At 47.1% G+C, this 20,411-nt stretch overlaps 1 protein-coding gene across 1 annotated transcript in view; it reads left to right on the top strand.

Annotated features, from left to right (window-relative positions):
- The window catches only part of fbxo4 (F-box protein 4), a 39,211-nt gene that overhangs the window by 13,031 nt on the left and 5,769 nt on the right, over nucleotides 1–20,411 (top strand). The window contains exons 3-6 of the mRNA XM_041185251.1: nucleotides 5,261–5,481; nucleotides 14,312–14,387; nucleotides 15,531–15,730; nucleotides 17,639–17,814. Of these exons, the coding sequence (XP_041041185.1) occupies nucleotides 5,261–5,481; nucleotides 14,312–14,387; nucleotides 15,531–15,730; nucleotides 17,639–17,814 (673 nt within the window). The remainder of the gene's footprint in view (nucleotides 1–5,260; nucleotides 5,482–14,311; nucleotides 14,388–15,530; nucleotides 15,731–17,638; nucleotides 17,815–20,411) is intronic.

Raw genomic sequence — 20,411 nt, 5'->3', positions numbered from 1 at the left:
TCCAGTGTCCTTTTGAAAGCTCCTTCGCTGAACCTCCTGAGTATCGTCAACTGATTTCCAGTGTCAAAACACCCTCTGGTCACTCCTTGGTCCTTAAATCTCAACAAGTTTTGTCTCTTCAAACAGGGAGTCCGTTCTCACCAACATTCTGCTTGGTGACTAACATAAGACAGCTATTACCCCTCCTTGGCACAGCAGCAGCTGTTTCTCTTCCTCTCTGGGTCTCTCTCAGTGTGAGGGTCTGGATCCAGGTGTCAAGGTGTCACCCACCAGAGAACCATCCTTTCCATGTCAACCTTGTCAACACTGTTCAGGATTGGACGTCCAATCCCTCTACACCTCCATCCCCCACCGGGATGGTCTGAGGACTCTCTGCTTCTTCCTTGAACAGAGGCCCAACAATCCCCACCCACCACGACTCTCTGTCTGGCTGAACTTGTTCTCTCACTGAACAATTTCTCCTTTAACTCCTCTCACTTCCTCCAAATAAAAGGTGTGGCTATGGGTACCCGCATGGGCCCCAGCTATGCCTGTCTCTTTATGGGGTATGTGGAACATTCCTTGTTCCAGTCCTACTCCGGCCCCCTCCCACAACTCTTTCTCTGGTACATCGATGACTGTTTTGGTGCCGCTTCGTTCTCAATTTTACTTCCAATCTCCACCTCTCCATCACCTTCACATGGTCCATCTCTGACACTTCCCTTCCTTTCCTTGACCTCTCTGTCTCAATTTCTGGTGATAGACTGTCCACCAATATCCATTACAAACCTACCGACTCCCACAGCTACCTCGACTACAGCTCCTCACATTCCACTTCCTGTAAGGACTCCATCCCATTCTCTCAGTTCCTTCGCCTCCATCGCATCTGTTCTGATGATGCCACTTCCCAAAACAGTTCCTCTGACCTGTCTTCCTTCACCGAGGTTTTCCACCCACGGTAGTTGACAGGGCCCTCAACTGTGTCCGGCCCATCTCCCGCGCATCCGCCCTCACACCTTCCTCTCCCTCCCAGAACCATGATAGGGTCCCCCTTGTCCTCACTTATCACCCCACCAGACTCCGCATTCAAAGGATCATCCTCCGCCATTTCCGCCAACTCCAGCATGATGCCACCACCAAACACATCTTCCCTTTCAAACACCGCACCCCCCCCCCCCACCACTGCCAGCATACCATAGGGACCGTTCCCTCCGGGACACCCTGGTCCACTCCTCCATCTCTCCCAACGCCTCAACCCCCTCGCACGGCACCTTCCCATGCAATCCCTTTACCTCCCCCCTCGTCACCATCCAAGGGCCCAAACACTCCTTTCAGGAGAAGCAGCATTTCACTTGCACTTCCCTCAATTTAGTCTACTGCATCCTCAACTCCCAGTGCGCTCTCCTCTACATTGGAGAGACCAAACACAGACTGGGTGACTGCTTTGCAGAACACCTTCGGTCTGTCTGCAAGCATTACCCAGACTCCCTGTCACTTGCCATTTCAACACTCCACCCTGCTCTCATGCCCACGTCTGTCCTTGGCCTGCTGCATTGTTCCAGTGAAGCTCAACGCAAACTGGAGGAACAGCACCTCATCTTCCGACTAGGCACTTTACAGCCTTCCGGACTGAATATTGAGTTCAACAACTTCAGACCATGAACTCTCTCCTCCATCCCCACACCTTTTTTAATCCCCTTTTTTTCTACATTCATTTTTATCTTTTATCCTGTTATTTTATTTTTATTCGTTTATCCGTGGTTTTATCTCCTTTTATATCCCATTTTCTATGCTTGAGTAATACTCTGCCTTTTTGTTTTAATGCATTTATGTTAATCTTTCAAAATTCGCTAGAGTCTGGAAGGTTCCATCAGATTGGAAAGTAGTAAATATAACCCCTCTGTTCAAGAAGGGAGGGGGGCAGAAAACAGGAATCTAAAGGCCAGTTAGCTTGACGTCTGTCATGGGGAAGGTGTTAGAATCGATCATTAAGGAGGTTATAGCTGGGCACTTGGAAAAACTCAAGGTAATCAATAGAGTCAGCATGGGCTTGTGAAAGGGAAATCATGTTTAATCAATTTATTGCAGATATATGAAGGAGTAACATATGCTGTGGGTTTCCAGAAGCATTTGATAAGGAGCCACATCAAAGGTTATTGTGCAAAATAAAAGCTCAGGGTGTGGGGGTAACGTATTAGCCTGGACAGAAGACTGGCTGGTTGGCAGAAAGCAGAGAGCATGCATAAATGGGTCTTTTTCTGATTGGCAGGATGTGACGAATGGAGTCCCACAGGGGTCTGTGCTGGGGCCTCAACTTTTTATGATTTACAATGACTTAGATGAGGGGAGTGAAGACATGGGAGCTAAATATGCAGATGACACAAAGATAGGTCGGAAAGTATTTTGTGAAGAGGACATAAGGAGTTTGCAGATGGATATAGATAGGTTGAGTAAAAGGGCAAAAATCTGGCAGATGGGGTATACTGTGGGAAATGTGAAGTTGTTCACTTTGGCAGGAAGAATAAATAATCAGAGTATTACTTAAACTGAGAACGGCTGCAGAATTCTGAGGTGCAGAGGGATCTATCTGTTCCAAGGCACGAGTCACAAAAAGTTAGTATGCAGGTACAGCGAATAATTAAGAGGGCTAATGGAATGCTATCCTTTATTACAAGACGAATATTAAAGTAAGGATAAAAGCAAAATACTGTGGATGCTGGAAATCTGAAACAAAAACAGAAAATGCTGGAAAAACTCAGCAGGTTTGACAGCATCTGTGGAGAGAAAGACAGAGTTAACGTTTTGAGTCTGTATGATTCTTCAGAGTTGAAAAGTAGAAATGTGAAGATTTTTATACTGTTTAAGGGCTGGGGTGGGGCAGGTGGAGCTGGATAGGAGGGCAGCAATAGGTGGGGACAAAGGAGGGATTGACAAAGATGTCATGAACTGAAGGACAAGGGGAGTGTTGATGGTAGTGACCATCTTGATTTCTCTGTTTCCATTTCTGGTGATAGACTGTCCACCAATATTCAATACAAGCCTACCAACTCCCACAGCTACCTCGACTACAGCTCCTCACAGCCCACTTCCTGTAAGGACTCCATCCCATTCTCTCAGTTCCTTCGCCTCCATTGCATCTGTTCCGATGATGCCACTTTCCAAAACGGCACTTCTGGCATGTCTTCCTTTATGCTGATAGTGGCATAAAGGTAAGTAAGCAGGATGTGATTATAGCAGAACACGGTTAGCATTGTGTGAAAGAACATCACGGAGTAAGTAACAGATGGCCCTGTCACTTGGCCCCATTTCGACACACCATCCTGCTCGCATGCAAATCTAGCAAATTTTGAAAGATTAACATAAATGCATCCACTACCTCATTATCCACCTCTTTTAAGACCATAGGATGAAGTCTGTCAGCAGTGGGAGATTTCTCAGCCCACAGCTTCATCAGTTTGCTTAGTACCACTTCCTTGGTGATTGTAATTTCACCAAGTTCCCCTCTCCCCTCCCTCTCCTGATTTGCAGCTATTACTGGAATGTTTTTTGTATCCTCTATAGTGAAAATAGAAGCAAAATATTTGTTCATTTCATCCACCATTTCCTTATTCTCTACTATTAACTCCCCACTGTCACCCTCTAGAGAGCCAACACTGTAACAACTCTTGCTATCCATGTTTATATTTCTAGCTAGCTTCCTCTTATACTCTAATTTATTTTTCCTGATTAACCTTTTAATCACTCTTTGCCATTCTTTATATTCTGACCAATCATCTGACCTGCCACTCATGTTTGTGCAGTTATATACTTTTTCCTTAAGTTTGAAGCTTTCCTTAACATCTCTAGTTAACCATGGATGGTGGGTCCTCCCCTTAGAATTTTTCTTTATAGTAGGAATATACTTACTGAGTATTTGGAAATTTCCCCTTGAATGACTGTCACTGCTTCTTTATTGATCTATCCCTAACCTAGTATCCCAGTTAACTTTGGCTAGCTCCACTTTCATGCCCACATAGTTGCACTTATTTAAGTTTAAAATACTAGTCTTAGACCTACTCTTCTCCCTTTCAAATTGGGTTTAAGTTTAGTACTATGCCAGATCTTGATCCTTCATCTATAGTTAACACCTGAAAAGGAGTTACCAGAACATACCACATGAACCTAATTCGCTACTTACTCAGTCTCTGCCTCACTCTGGCGCAGTTACCTGTCTCATCGCGCATCCCTTACATCTAGAGTATTGTGTATGGGTTTTTGGCGCTGAATCTTAGAAAGGATACATTCATCCTGGAGGGAACTGCAACACAGTGTCCCGGAATGTCACTGGGGTTCTGGGAGTTAAATTAGGAGGATAATTTATATATGTTTTTCTTTATTCTTTCATGGGCTGTGGGCACCCATACCCTTGAGCTGAGTGGCTTGCTTTCAGAGGGTAGTTAAGAGTTAGCCACATTGCTGTGGGTCTGGAGTCACATGCAGGCCAGACCAAGTAAGGACAGCAGATTTCCTTCCCTAGTGAACCAGATGGGCTTTTACAACAATTGACAATGGTTTCATGGTCATCATTACTGAGACTCGTTTTTAACTCCAGATTTTATTAATTGAATTTAAATTCCACCAGCTGCTGTGGGATTTGAACCTGTGTCCCCAGCCCCAGAACATCAGTCTGGGCCTCTGGATTACTAGTCCAGTGACATGACCATTACACCGCCTTCACCCCCTAGAATCTAGGGCTTTGGAATACAAAAGGTTAACAAGTGATTTCAGGCTTTTAGGATTTCTGGAGGAGTTTGATAGGTTTCATCGAGGAAAAGCAGTTTTTACTGATGTGGGGTGTGTGGATCACAGCAAAAAACCAAAATCAGACCAATCAGGAGAGAAGCTAGGAAACGTCTTCATGCAATGACTAGTGTGGAAATTATTCGGAAAAGTGAAAAAGCAGTAGCTCAATCGATCATTTTAAATCTGCAATTAATACTTTGTAGCTAGACAGGGGCATTGAGATAAATGGAGCCAAACTGAGAATGTTGTTAGGATGCAGAACAGCTACAATCTTATTGAATGGTGGAACAGGCTGGAGGGGCTGAATGGCCTCCTCCTGTCCCTCTGTTCTACAGCCTGTGGCATTTGAAGCTAGTTGCTGGCAGATAGTGACTATTTCCTAATTTCTCTCCTTTGCTCCTTGTTGTGTTTTGCACTCTGTACTTGTGACTTTTCAACAGTAAAACCAAGTGGGACGGGAATATGAATAAATTATAACCGCATGTCTCTTTCTGCGCAGTTATTTAAGGAGCTCTCCTGAGAGCAGGAAGCACCGGAAATGGAGCCACCCGGTCTACGGCTCGGTGACTTCCTTCTTCTTCTCGCTGGTACCCCAGGCGGAACCCCGGTTCGCCATGTTCGGGCCTGGCTTGGAGCAACTGGATACCTCCCTGGTCACAAAGATGATGAATTCACCGGGGCTCCTGCCTCTTGCGAGTCTGCCTCAGCACCAGGTTGATGGTGCGTTCTCTGACACCAGCGGCTGCCCAAATAGTTAAGCTTCATGTTTGAGCCTCGGCAAAAAGATTTAACAAGAAGAACGTGTGATTTGTATAGCACCTTTTAATCTGGGAAAACACCCCAAGGCACTTGACAGGAGTGTAAATCAGCCAAAACTTAACCCTGAGCCACATGAAGGAGATTGGATGGGTGACCAAGAGCTTGGTCAAAGAGGGAGCATTTATTGTACATCTTAAGGGAAGAAAGTGAGGTAGGGAGGCACAGACTTTAGGGAGGGCAATCACAGACTCATTACAGCACAGAAGAAGGCCATTCGGCTCATCGTGTGTGTGTTGGCTCTCCTAAGGAGCAATTCACGCCCTCCCACTCCGCCACTCTCTCCCCACACCCCTGCACATTCCTCCCTTTCAGATATTTAGAAAGTTTAGAAAAATATACAGCACAGAAGGAGGCCACTCTGCCCATCGTGTCAGTGCTAGCCAAAAAAAAAAAGATCCACCCGGTCTAATCCCATTTTCCAGCATTTGATCTGTAGCCAGGAGGATACAGCACTCTGGGTGAATATTCAGACTCTTTTACATGAGTTGAGGGTTTCTGGCTCTGCTACTCTTTCAATAGGAAGGATGTGATTGCACTGGAGGGGTTGCAGAGGAGATTCACCAGGATGTTGCCTGGGATGAAACATTTAAGTTATGAAGAGAGGTTGGATAGACTTGAATTGTTTTCATTGGAACTCCTTCGGTCTGTCCACAAGCATGACCCAGACCTCCATGTCACTTGCCATTTTAACACACCACCCTGCTCTCATGCCCACGTGTCCATCTTTGGCCTGCTGCATTGTTCCAGTGAAGCTCAACGCAAACTGGAGGAACAACACCTCATCTTCCGACTAGGCACTTTACAGCCTTCCAGACTGAATATTGAATTCAACAACTTCAGATCATGAACTCTCTCCTCCATCCCCACCCCCTTTCCGATCCCCTTTTTTCTAATAATTTTTAAAAAAAATATATTTTTCTCTTCCCATCTATTTCTCTTATTTTTAAATGTATTTCCATCTATTGTTTTACCTCCACCTTTTAGCCCATTTCGATCCCTTCCCCCCACCCCACCCCCACTAGGACTATCTGCCACTTGTTTGTCCTGCTTTCTACCCTTAATGTCACCATTAGCACATTCCTTAGATAATATCACCACCATCAACACCCCTTTGTCCTTTTGTCTGTGACATCTTTGGCAATCTCTTCTTTGCCTCCACCTATCACTGGCCCTCTATCCAGCTCTACCTGTCCCACCCCCCTCAACCAGCTTACATTTCATCTCATTTCCATTTTTCTTTAGTTCTGTTGAAGAGTCATACGGACTCGAAACGTTAACTGTGTTCCTCTCTGCCGATGCTGCCAGACCTGCTGAGTTTTTCCAGCTATTTTTGTTTTTGTGTGAGCACCTACCACACGTTAGCTTGTTTCTCAGACTCTGGGATGAATTATATGGGGCCTGCAGGAATGAGGTATGAGGTATGAGGTGGGCAGAGAGGTCAGAAGATGGGCCTATCACCTTCTCGCCTCCATGGCATTCTGCCAGCGGCAGCAGAGGTGGAGGACAGTCCTACTGCCTCCATTACCTTTCACTAGTGGGCGAGGGTTCCTCCGACGCTTTGGGAGACCACCAGTTGTGGGTTTGGGGTGGGACCCTCCTAGTCAGGCACTCTGTGGCACACAGAGGGAGCCCCAGTGACAATGGTCACCCTGCGGCCAATTTGCTAACAGTACCAGATTTGGAAGTGTGACAAACAGTAAGGGAGAATGGGCGGACAAGGGGCAGTGGAATTTAATACAGAGAAATGCATCTGGAGAGGGACAAACAAGGTAAGGGAATAGACAATAAATAATAGGATTTTGAGAAATGTAGAGGAAGAGAGTAAAGTTGGAGAGTATGTCCATAGATCCCGGAGGGTAGCAGGACAAGTGTATAAAGTGGTTAAGAATGTGTTTGTGACACCTTCTTTTACTTGTTGAGACCGAGAATATAAGGACCGGGAGGTCACACGAGGAGATAATGGGGCAGGGACCAAGGCTTGGTCAAACAGGCTGGTTCTAAGGGGGTCGTTTCAGAGATTAGGGCCTTGGCAGCTGAAGTCACCGATGGTGAAGCAATGAAAACCAAGGAACAGAGGCACAGGAACTGGAAAACATCATTTAACCTCTTGAGCCTGTTCCTGCCATTCAGTGAGATCATGGTTGATCAGCCATCTAGCTCTATACACCACCTGAGGGACGGCATGTAGATGAGAAATAGGAGGGGACCAAGGGTAGATCCCTGGTGGGACACCAGAGCTAACGGGGTGGGGAGAACGGGGAAGTGAAACCATTTCAAGTGATTCTCTGGTTACGATTAGGTAGATAAGAATGGAACCAGGTGAGAGCAGCTGGACGACAGTAGAGAGGTGTTGGAGGAGAATGGTGTCAACCGTGTGAAAGGCTGCAGACAGGCTGAGAAGGATGAGGAGGGAAAATTCACCTTAGTCACAGTCACATAGGATTTGTGACTTTGATAAAAGCTGTTTCAGTAGTGTAGCAGGGGCTGAGACCCGATTGGAGGGATTCAAACATGGAGTTCGTGTTTTGGAGGCAGCAACACGTTCAAGGGCACAAGAACACGAGAAATAGGAGCAGGAGCAGACCACTCAGCCCATCGAGCCTGCTCCCCTATTCAATACCATCATGGCTGATCTTGGGTTTCAATTCCAGTTTCCCACCCATTTCCCATATCCCTTAATCCTCTGAGACACCAAAAACCTGTCTATCCTGGCCTTAAGTATATTCAACGATGGAGCATCCACAACCCTCTGGGGTAGAGAAATCCAAAGATTCACACCCCTTTGAGTGAAGTAGTTTCTCCTCATCTCAGTCCGAAATGATCAGCCCCTTATCCTCAGACTGTGGCCCTGGGTTTTAGATTCCCCGACCAGTGGAAACAATCTCTCAGCGTCCACCCTGTCAAACCCCTTCAGCATCTTGTGAATTTCAATGACGTCGCTTCTCATTCTTCTAAACTCCAGAGAATATAAACCCAATTTACTCAACCCTCTCATCACAGGATAACCCCCTCATATCAGGGAGCAATTTAGTGAAAGTTCACTGTCCCCCGCCTCCAATGCAAGTATATCCTTTCTTAAATGTGGAGACCAAACTGCACACAATTAAGGGGCCTATTAAGGCCATTAATTACAGTTATTTTTCGCTGTCTGTCCAACCTTACAGTTAGCGGGCGGGTAAATCAGCCAGGCAGCCTTTGGATTTTTTAGCACATGCGCAGACTCCTGCTCTCGCCCTCCAACCCTGGCAGCGCTGAGCCTCTCAGCGCCACCTTTCACACTGGCTGGGCGTTAATTGGTGTGAAACCACGATCGGAGGCCAATCGTGGGCAGTGGATCGTTTCCCAGCCACTCCCGGGCCGTGCCCGAAAATCCATGTTGCTCGTTCTAACCACACTAGGGGCAGAACTTTGCCCTTGGTGGGGCGAGAGGGAAGCTGGCCAGCGCAGAGCTGTCTCAGGGGGATGGAGGGATATTAAAAAAAATAAAGAAAATAAAAATGTAATAAAACATAGCCTCTCATGTGACTCTGTTAGGTTGGATGGGCAGCGAAAAATTTAGGTTAATTGATAACTTAATGGCCTTAAGAGGCCTTTTAATTGTCGGCAGGCACTCTGGAGCCAGCAGCCTGCCCAGTGACCAGACTATCGTGTGACTGAGCATTGACGTCAGCTCGGCCAACATCAACCCCCATCACTTCACACACGAGCAGGCCAAGCTCACGCCTGCCCAGCTGCCAGGTGGATATTTCTGCCCTACCCTTTTCAAAGTGCGTTGTTAAGACTTCCTTATTAATAGGTGACTGATAATAGACTAAGAATAGATTAATAGCACCTCAGAGAGGAAAGGAAAGTTAGAGATTGGGCAGTAATTTACAAGGACAAAGGGGTGAGTTTTTCTGAGGTGAGAGGTGCAGTCGGGACGTTTGAAGGAGAAGCGGACCTGAAGAGGGAAAGCTTAAAAAAAAATTGCACAGGGAAGTTTTATTTTAATTTATTCATTTCATGGTACATGGGTGTCACTGGCAAGGCCAGCATTTGTTGCCCATCCCTAATTGCCCTTGAACTGAATGGCTTGCTAGGCCATTTCAGAGGGCAGGTAAGAATCAACCACATTGTTGTGTGCGTTGGGAGTCACATGTAGGCCAGACCAGGTCAGGATAGCAGATTTCCCTCCCTAAAGGGCATTAGTGAGCCAGGTTTTTACAACAATCAATAGTTTCATGGTCCATACTGTTTTTATTAATAGAATTTAAACTCCCCCAGCTGCTCTGGTGGGATTTGTACCTGTGTTCCCAGAGAATTAGCCTGGCCCCTGGTTACCAGCCCAGTGAGATGACCACTAGGCCACCATCGTGGTCAGCAGTTTTGTGGATCCAGGGTTGAGGGGCTGGAAGTGGAAATCGAAGTGGGTCTCACGGAAAAGATAAATGTGATGGGTCCTGATGGGAGATTGGGTAGAAAGTCGAGAGAGTTGGGAGTCCAAGGCTAGGGCGAGGGGGAATCTTGGAGGAAGAATCACCAGATGGGCTAAAGTGAGGGAAGGAAGTCACAGAGGCAGCTGATCGGATGGTCTCAATTTTAATGACACCAGAAGTCCACGAGCTCCTTGCACTTGTTGGGATGTAACAAAGGAGAGAGGTTTAAGAAGAACAAAGAACAAAGAAAAATACAGCACAGGAACAGGCCCTTCGGCCCTTCAAGCCTGCGCCAATCATATTGCCCGTCAACTAAAACATTTTGCATTTCCGGGTTCCGTATCCCTCTATTCCCATCCTATTCATGTATTTGTCAAGCTGCCTCTGAAACACCATTTTATAATATAATATAAATTAATATAATATGATAAGATAGTATCTATCTAACACCGTGCTGTACCTGTCCTGGGAGTGTTTGATGGGGACAGTGTAGAGGGAGATTTACTCTGTATCTAACCCCGTGCTGTACCTGTCCTGGGAGTGTTTGATGGGGACAGTGTAGAGGGAGATTTACTCTGTATCTAACCCCGTGCTGTATCTGTCCTGGGAGTGTTTGATGGGGACAGTGTAGAGGGAGCTTTACTCTGTATCTAACCCCGTGCTGTACCTGTCCTGGGAGTGTTTGATGGGGACAGTGTAGAGGGACGTTTACTCTGTATCTAACCCCGTGCTGTACCTGTCCTGGGAGTGTTTGATGGGGACAGTGTAGAGGGAGCTTTACTCTGTATCTAACCCCGTGCTGTACCTGTCCTGGGAGTGTTTGATGGGGACAGTGTAGAGGGAGATTTACTCTGTATCTAACCCCGTGCTGTACCTGTCCTGGGAGTGTTTGATGGGGACAGTGTAGAGGGAGCTTTACTCTGTATCTAACCGCATGCTGTACCTGTCCTGGGAGTGTTTGATGGGGACGGTGTAGAGGGAGCTTTACTCTGTATCTAACTCCATGCTGGTCCAGCATTGGGAGTGTTTGATGGGGACAGTGTAGAGGGAGCTTTACTCTGTATCTAACCCCGTGCTGTACCTGTCCTGGGAGTGTTTGATGGGGACAGTGTAGAGGGAACTTTACTCTGTATCTAACCCCATGCTGTACCTGTCCTGGGAGTGTTTGATGGGGACAGTGTAGAGGGAACTTTACTCTGTATCTAACCCCATGCTGTACCTGTCCTGGGAGTGTTTGATTGGGATGGTGTAGAGGGAGCGTTACTCTGTATCTAACCCCGTGCTGTACCTGTCCTGGGAGTGTTTGATGGAGTTGGTGTAGAGGGAACTTTATTCTGTATTTATCTCCATGCTGTACCTGTCCTGGGAGTGTTTGATGGGGACAGTGAAGAGGCAGATTTACCCTGTACGTAACCCTGTGCTGTACCTGTCCTGGGAGTGTTTGATGGGGACAGTGAAGAGGCAGCTTTACCCTGTACGTAACCCTGTGCTGTACCTGTCCTGGGAGTGTTTGATGGGGACAGTGTAGAGGGAGGTTTACTCTGTATCTAACCCCGTGCTGTACCTGTCCTGGGAATGTTTGATGGGGACAGTGTAGAGCGAGCTTTACCCTGTACCTAAACCTATGCTGTACCTGTCCTGGGAGTGTTTGATGGGGACGGTGTAGAGGGAGATTTACTCTGTATCTAACCCCGTGCTGTACCTGTCCTGGGAGTGTTTGATGGGGACAGTGTAGAGGGAGCTTTACTCTGTATCTAACCCCGTGCTGTACCTGTCCTGGGAGTGTTTGATGGGGACAGTGTAGAGAGAGCTTTACTCTGTATCTAACCGCGTGCTGTACCTGTCCTGGGAGTGTTTGATGGGGACAGTGTAGAGGGAGCTTTACTCTGTATCTAACCCCGTGCTGTACCTGTCCTGGGAGTGTTTGATGGGGACAGTGTAGAGGGAGATTTACTCTGTATCTAACCCCGTGCTGTACCTGTCCTGGGAGTGTTTGATGGGGACAGTGTAGAGGGAGATTTACTCTGTATCTAACCCCGTGCTGTACCTGTCCTGGGAGTGTTTGATGGGGACAGTGTAGAGGGAGATTTACTCTGTATCTAACCCCGTGCTGTACCTGTCCTGGGAGTGTTTGATGGGGACGGTGTAGAGGGAGCTTTACTCTGTATCTAACCCCGTGCTGTACCTGTCCTGGGAGTGTTTGATGGGGACAGTGTAGAGGGAACTTTACTCTGTATCTAACCCCGTGCTGTACCTGTCCTGGGAGTGTTTGATGGGGACAGTGTAGAGGGAACTTTACTCTGTATCTAACCCCGTGCTGTACCTGTCCTGGGAGTGTTTGATGGTGACAGTGTAGAGGGAGATTTACTCTGTATCTAACCCCGTGCTGTACCTGTCCTGGGAGTATTTGATGGGGATGGTGTACAGGGAGCTTTACTTTGTATCTTACCTCGTGCTGTACCTGTCCTGGGAGTGTTTGATGGGGACAGTGTAGAGGGAGATTTACTCTGTATCTAACCCCGTGCTGTACCTGTCCTGGATGTGTTTGATGGGGAGGGTGTAGAGGGAGATTTACTCTGTATCTAAGCCTGTGCTGTGCCTGTTCTTGTAGTGTTTGATGGGGACGGTGTAGAGGGAGCTTTATTCTGAATCTAACCCTGTGCTGTACCTGTCCTGGGAGTGTTTGATCGGGACAGTGTAGAGGGAGATTTACTCTGTATCTAACCCTGTGCTGTACCTGTCCTGGGAGTGTTTGATGGGGACAGCGTAGAGCAATCTTTACTCTGTATCTAACCCCGTGCTGTACCTGTCCTGGGAGTGTTTGATGAGGACAGTGTAGAGGGAGCTTTACTCTGTATCTAACCCCGTGCTGTACCTGTCCTGGGAGTGTTTGATGGGGACGGTGTAGAGGGAGCTTTACTCTGTATCTAACCCCGTGCTGTACCTGTCCTGGGAGTGTTTGATGGGGACAGTGTAGAGGGAGCTTTACTCTGTATCTAACCCCGTGCTGTACCTGTCCTGGGAGTGTTTGATGGGGACAGTGTAGAGGCAGCTTTACTCTGTATCTAACCCCGTGCTGTACCTGTCCTGGGAGTGTTTGATGGGGACAGTGTAGAGGGAGATTTACTCTGTATCTAACCCTGTGCTGCACCTGTCCTGGGAGTGTTTGATGGGGACAGTGTAGAGGGAGCTTTCCTATGCACTGTTACAGCACAGAGGATGGTAAATGTTAGGCTGCTCAAATCCTGGAGGGGAACTTGCAAAACAGTTGTGGCAGTTGTTTCAATTTGTATTTTTATTTTGAGATCCATGCCAGCGTGTCTTAAGAGTTTTTTTACAAAACTAAATTAAATATTTATTAATAAAATAAATAATTTTAAGCACATACGTTCGTCTACAAATTACCACTATGATAACTCCTAGCTCCCCTAATTAATCTGACTCCCAATTACACCCCCGGTAAGGGAACAGTAAAAACAAAATAGATTTTAAAAGGCCCAGGCAAATGACATGATACTCGGGACAGGGATATTCACAGTGAATTCTCAGCTTCAATTCCTATAGGCAGCAGCTTGGGACAAAGATGCTGGAGGCTTTTCATGCTTGTTAGATCTTTGAATGCCTTCTTCTTAAACATAGCCTTCACTCCTTTATACATATTTTCCCCTTTGAATGCAAATTTCACTGTTTTAATGTGTCTTTGGACTTTACCTTTCAAATAATAAAAATCTTTCATAGTGCCAATATAATCAGTAAGCTTTGGGAAAAATAAACACACTGTTTGGCCTCTGGCTAAGTGTAACATTTCACCTCCTCTTTTGAAATTCAAACCACTCTGGCTTATCTAAAAATGCTAATTTTCCTTTACACCTCACATTCGAAAACTTCAGCCATGTTTACTTATTAAGCATTTCGAACCTAGCTTCTCTTCTGATACATCAAAGCTCCCAGACTACCAGACCAGCTGTCTTTAATTCAATTAAGTCCTACACACACACACACGCACACAAAATCCAGACCCCACTATTCCTGCTACGATAAATCCCAATAACATTAAGAAAATTATTATGTTTTCATGACAGCGCTCCTACCCAGTAATCACACTCACTTGCCCCGGTTTACACTTGGGCAGATTATGTGCAGGTACTCGGCTACAGTTGAACGTTTTCCAGTGAGGATAACGCCTCCAGGAGAGGAGGAATCAGTGAAGGAGTGGCTTTGTCATGTAGTGTTTATTTCATAAAATCCAGATATGCTGATTGTTTTCTGTTGACATGGTGAAATCATTTTCCCAACTGTAGTCTTTCCTGTTTCAGGGATTGGATCAGGAATCAGCTTCCTATTCAACAATGAATACAAATTTAACATTCTGACTTTATATTCAACAACCTGGTAAGTAATTGTTGCAGAATACAAGGAGCTGGCCTAGGAACAAGAGTGGGCCATTCGGCCCCTTGAGCCTGTTCTGTCATTAACTACCGGTAGATGATGACTGACCTGTAGCTTAACCCCATTTATCTACCTAGGTTCCATATCCCTTAATACCTAAGAAAAATATCATCCAGTTTCAACTGACCCCAGCATCAACAAGCTTTGTAAATCCAGACCTCTACTCCCTTTTGTGTGAGTAAGTGCTTCCTGACATCACCCTAAATACCTGGTCCTAATTTTAGGATTATCCACCTTTGTTCTGGACCCCATCACCACAGAATATGTCAATAAAGAATAAAATCAGTTCTGTCGAAGGGTCATGAGGACTCGAAACGTCAACTCTTTTCTTCTCCGCCGATGCTGCCAGACCTGCTGAGTTTTTCCAGGTAATTCTGTTTTTGACCACAGAATATGGTTTCTCTCTATTGACCACATCAAACTTTCTTGACCTAGGGCTGGATTTTTATGGAGGAGACAGAGAGGTCGGAGTTTCCCAACTGGGCCGGCCAAACTCCTTTAAAAAGGTCCCCGGCAGGGAGGCGGGGGTGGGATGGAGTTGGATCCACTTCCTCCAGACCCAGGCCTGAGGTGCCAGTGGGGGTGCATGGCTGATTAGGCCGGCAGGATAGAACTACCCAGCTCCATTTTCGGGAACATCAGCCCAGTTTCAGCGATGAATGTCATGCCCTCAGACCCTCTCCCCCCCTCACCCACTGCCTCATACCTCCCCATGCCCCGCATAACCCTCAAACTCCTCATACCCCCACATGTCCCTCATACCCACCATGTTCCTTCATTACCCCCCGTGTCCCCTCTTACCCCCGTGCCCCTCATAACTCCCAAACTCCTCATACCCCCATGTCCCTCATACCCACCACGTACGTTCATAACCCCCATGCCCCGATACCTCCCATGTACCCTCCAATGCCACCTCTCTCTACACTGCTTTACAAAGATAGTTGAATAATCTTGATTCTGAGATGAAGTAATGTTCTGAGGCTCATGTGGAGCACTAACGCCAGCACAGACCCTGTATGTGCGCTATAGGTACCTTAAAATACTAAAACTATGACCAGCTTATTCTTTTATCTCCATCTCCTTTAGGAAGGAAAGAGAGTGTGCAAGAATAGAAGAAAATGAAGTTGTTAATAAGCTGTTTGTACAGCAAGGTGCTCATGTGGCCCAGGGTGATGCAGAGAGTGCACAAGGGCAGCAACCAACTTACAGTGTCATCCCTCAGGTGCAGAGAGCCTGCAGGCTGGTGGACGGCTTCATCTACATGGCAAATGCTGAAGCCAGGAGAAGTTAGTGAAACACTTACACATTCAGTATATTGGCTGAGCCACTGTGGAAATCGGCATGTTGGGGTGTGTGGACCCATGACAGGATGTGAATGAACAGCACACCCTCCAACAACTGGGGAATAACAGGACACTTTCTGCACCTGTTATCAGCTTGGTAGCTGACAGAGTGATTTATACTGTCCCATCAAACACTCCCAGGACAGGTACAGCACGGGGTTAGATACAGAGTAAATCTCCCTCTACACTGTCCCCATCAAACACTCCCAGGACAGGTACAGCACAGGGTTAGATACAGAGTAAAGCTCCCTCTACACTGTCCCCATCAAACACTCCCAGGACAGGTACAGATAGTGGACAAGAGAGGAAAGAAATAATGGTATATTTGTATAAGTCAACGTTTAAGCTGCAGTCAGTGTCATGCTTTCTGGCTAAGATATCCCACTGAAAGACATTAAAGCCGTAATGTTTGTATACATTAGGTTCATTGTAAATACCACAGGGATGGGAAACTCTCTTACAGAGACTCGAAGTCCTGGAACTATTTTCACTGATGATCCAGGATTAAGAGAAAATTCCCTTCCTTTTTAAAATGATAAATCCTAATCGAATGAAATGTGAAAGACTATTTACCCTGCTCCCTGAGTCAGTAATGAGGTATGAAGGTAGTGGATGCGGTGAAGTCGAACATTTTTAAAGTGGAGGTAGATAGATGGGAATGTGGAATTCAAAACACAAACAGATCAGCCATGATCTTATTGAATGGTGGAGCAGGCTCGAGGGGCTGAATGGCCTCCTGAAATAGAGTTTGGTATTTCATATGTTCGTACATATCCATTTAAAATTACAAATGAGGAGGCAGATGTGGAGAAGCATCTTTACAAGTGGCTGGAGCAGGAATGTTTCATTGCAGGATGTTGTGTGAAGACATTCTTATGAAGCAGTCCCCAGATATCAGCATCGCAGGGGTTAGCTACAGAGTAAAGTTCCAGTGCAAATCCTTCCATCTTGTTTAGAGGCCATCAATGTGGCCTCTCTGAGTATGACCGTCACTTTAATAACAATGCCTAACTTTTATCCAATCCCCTTTAGGATCTGTGCCCGAGACATCTCCAACTGTTTGAGTCTATTGCCAAAACATTGAATAAAATTTCAGTTACTCGATGCAAGATTCTACATCATAATCCCAAGTGGAAGAATAACACAAGAGGTCACACAATCAGCAACTAATTTCTGAGCCTTGCATTATTAACCTGTATAAGGCTGGAGTGTTGAGCTGCATTTTAATTCTTTCATGGGACGTGGGCATCGCTGGCAAAGCCAACATTTGTTGCCCATCCCTAATTGCCCTTGAACTGAGTAGCTTGTTAGGCCATTTCAGAGGGCAGTTAAGAGTCAACCACATTGCTGTGGGTCTGGAGTCACATGTAGGCCAGGCCAGGTAAGGACAGCAGATTTCCTTCCCTAAAGGACATTAGTGACCCAGATGGGTTTTTACAACAATCAATGATAGTTTTATGATCATTATTACTAATTATATCCCAGATTTATTAATTGAATTTAAATTCCACCAGCTGCCATGGTGGGATTTGAACCCGTGCCCCCTGAGCCTCTGGAATACCAGTCCAGTGACATTACCCCTACACCATTGGCCACCCGCCCCCAAACATGACTTGGATATTCCCGTGTCCCTGAAGGCCCCTGTGTGTCTCCATGTAGTTGTAGGTGTCCCTGCAGCAGATGACACAGCTCTCAGTTTGTGCCTCTGCTGAGCCAGGGAGGTCACCTTGCCTTTCTCCGTTAGTCATGTCAGACCACTCTGCCTTGTGGCATGAGCTCCTTCCTACAGCACCAAGTAAAGTTTAACACCCTTTCATGGCAATGCACTCATCTCATCCTCTTCCCCCTCAGGGCATGAGCGAGAACAGGAACGGCTCCAGATCCAGGCCATGATTGATCCAGCTCTGGGCCCTTCAAGCCGCCCGCTCCTGGTGTTGTGCTGCGTTTCCCAGCCTGATGTTCATCGGATACCATGTGTTTATGTATCTCATCAGTTGCAGTTAGGCCAGCTGGATAGACCTTGGTTGGTAAGTGCTGATGGGCTTCCCTTGTAATGTTCCTAAATCGAATTAATAAACAGAGAACGTGGGACCAGCTGCTCTTAAGCCACAGCCCTGCACCATTGCCAAGTTGAAAAAAATGTCTTTGTCCATGGGAAGAGACAAGAGAAGTATCTGTCACTCTTACAGGAGAATGGACTGTTCCACTTTGCGGAGACAGAGGGTGAACTTTCAAAGTGCTGCAGAGACAGAACTGGAGGTGGACAAATGTACAATTTTCCACTTTCAGTCAGCCTGGCCTGGCCTGGCCTACCGCCATGGGCCTACTCTGGGAAATGTTCATGTTACAGAGGAACACAAGATATGGGAGCAGGAGCAGAGCATTTGGCCCATCGAGTCTGCTCCGCCATTCAATTTATTATGGCCAATCTCGGGCTTCAGCTCCACTTTCCCGATTGCTCCCCATGTCCCTTCATTCCCAGAGACACCAAAAACCTGTCTGTCCCGGCCTTAAACATATTCAATGATGGAGCATCCACAACCCTTTGGGATAGAGAATTCCAGAGATTCACAACCCTCTGAGTGAAGGAATTTCTCTTCATCTCAGTCCTGAATGATCAGCCCCTTATCCTCAGACTGTGGCCCTGGGTTTTAGACTCCCCGACCAGTGGAAACAATCTCTCAGCTTCCACCCTATTGAGCACCTTCGGAATCTTGTGTGTTTCAACGACACCGCCTCTCGTTCTTCTAAACTCCAGAGACCTCCATGGAGGCTGCAACAAGTGAATGAAGATTACCAACCACCAGGGGCTGGATACCATGGAGACCAATTCCATTACTCATTGAGGGCGATTGTCAGGAGCCGTTTGGAATTTTCCAGATGACAGGCGGACACTACCTCTTCCCGTTCCCAGTGAGACCGGGATGGGGTGAGTGAGGGCGGCAATGGCTGCCTCACTGAGTTTAACGCCCCCCCCAAGCTCAGATTGTTAGTGGGTTATGGTGGGTCCTGTAGCAGGGCTCCCCCTCCACAAAGACAGTGTAACAGCTGTGGCCACTTTTTATTTCTCATGTTTGAACATTTCTTCAGAGGGAGGTACCTACACCACCAGCCCTGACAGTGGGGCTGCCTACCTATCAGGGTTGGAGGGGGCCTCCTATTCGCCCTCCCGCGTATGGAACCCGCCCTCCATCGTTATTTGACGGGTCTCCCGGAATGTGCCTTACAAAATTGCCCCCTCTGCCCTGGTGTTGGGATGCGTGAGCTCCAGAACCAGCTTCCTCCTGCCAACTGGATCAGGACCTAGGTACGAAAATTCAGCCCAGAATATCTCATGGAGTGGAGTAGCGATATAGCACAAAAGTACACCCGCACTCCCAACACCATCATGTGTTGTGTGCACCCTTCCGAGTTTCCCATTGGCTCTTGGGTAAATAAATATCCCACTGCTACCCTACAGAGCCAAAGTGAGTGAGAAGCTCCCGGTTTCATGTCAAGAATAGGCTGATGGGGTGATCTCGGCTAGGCCACTGCTACTGATGCGCTGATAAAACTTAGCTATCCCTGGGCTAAAGAGGGGAAGGTCAGCTTTAATTCTTGCTCTGCACTGTTAGCTGATGATCTCCCCTGCTGGAAATGGAAGCTGCCACGACTGACTGTGATCCCTGCTCCTGTTAGCCAAATATTCTGTCGGCTATCGCTGTTTATCCCCGTTCGGGAATATTCACACTTAAGCCGTCTGGATCCAAATGCCTTGACTGCTTAAGCTTTCTGACCCCAACTGCATTCAATGCTGCACACCGTACAACCCCCACTCCCAACCTCATCATGTGTCTGTGTGTACCCTTCCCCAGCCTTCCCCCAGTCATGTGTCTGTGTGTACCCTTCCCCACTCTCCCCCCCCGCCACCCAATTATGTGCCTTCATGTACCCTTCCCCAGTCTTCACCAGCCCCTGCAGCCAAGCCTTTGCCCTCCAATCCCCTCCCTTGCCTCTGTCTTGTCTCAGCTTCCCCTCCACCCTCAGTCAAGCCTTTTTCCTTCAGGCCTCGTTCCTTGTCTCCCTCCCCTGCCTTTTCACTGGTCTGGAATGTTAGCCTTAGCTCAGAGACCCCCCATGCCTCCCCACTGGTCTTGTCTGCACAGCCTGGCACGGAGTTGGAGCAGTCGTGAGAACAGCACAATGAAAGATGGGCAGAGTAACCTCAAGGTCACGAGTGAAGTGGTGCTCACCAGGTACATGTCATGTATTATCCGGTTGAGATTCGTGCCAGTCTAATTAGCCGCCGGTGTGGCCCTCTGATCTGGAGTGGGGGCCTGATTCTGGCGAGTAACTTTTACAATGAATATTCATGATAATTAAATGAATGAAAATACGGTTCTCAACATAGCGCAAAAGTAGAGAGTGGACAATCGCTGGCGGGAAACCGACTTTGGCCCTCGTCCACATTTTACCATCCAGCCCACCATGACACCTGCCACCGACGAGACCGGAAAACCCCCTTCCCTTGGTATTCCGTCAGGAGTGTGATGGAATTCTCCCCACTTGCCTGGATGAGTGCAGCTCCCACAACACTCAAGAAGCTTGACACCATCCAGGACAAAGCAGCCGCTTGATTGGCATC

The sequence above is a fragment of the Carcharodon carcharias genome, chromosome 4, assembly GCF_017639515.1.
Source record: "Carcharodon carcharias isolate sCarCar2 chromosome 4, sCarCar2.pri, whole genome shotgun sequence".
Taxonomy (NCBI): Eukaryota; Metazoa; Chordata; class Chondrichthyes; order Lamniformes; family Lamnidae; genus Carcharodon; species Carcharodon carcharias.
This window is presented reverse-complemented; position numbering and strand designations above follow the sequence as displayed.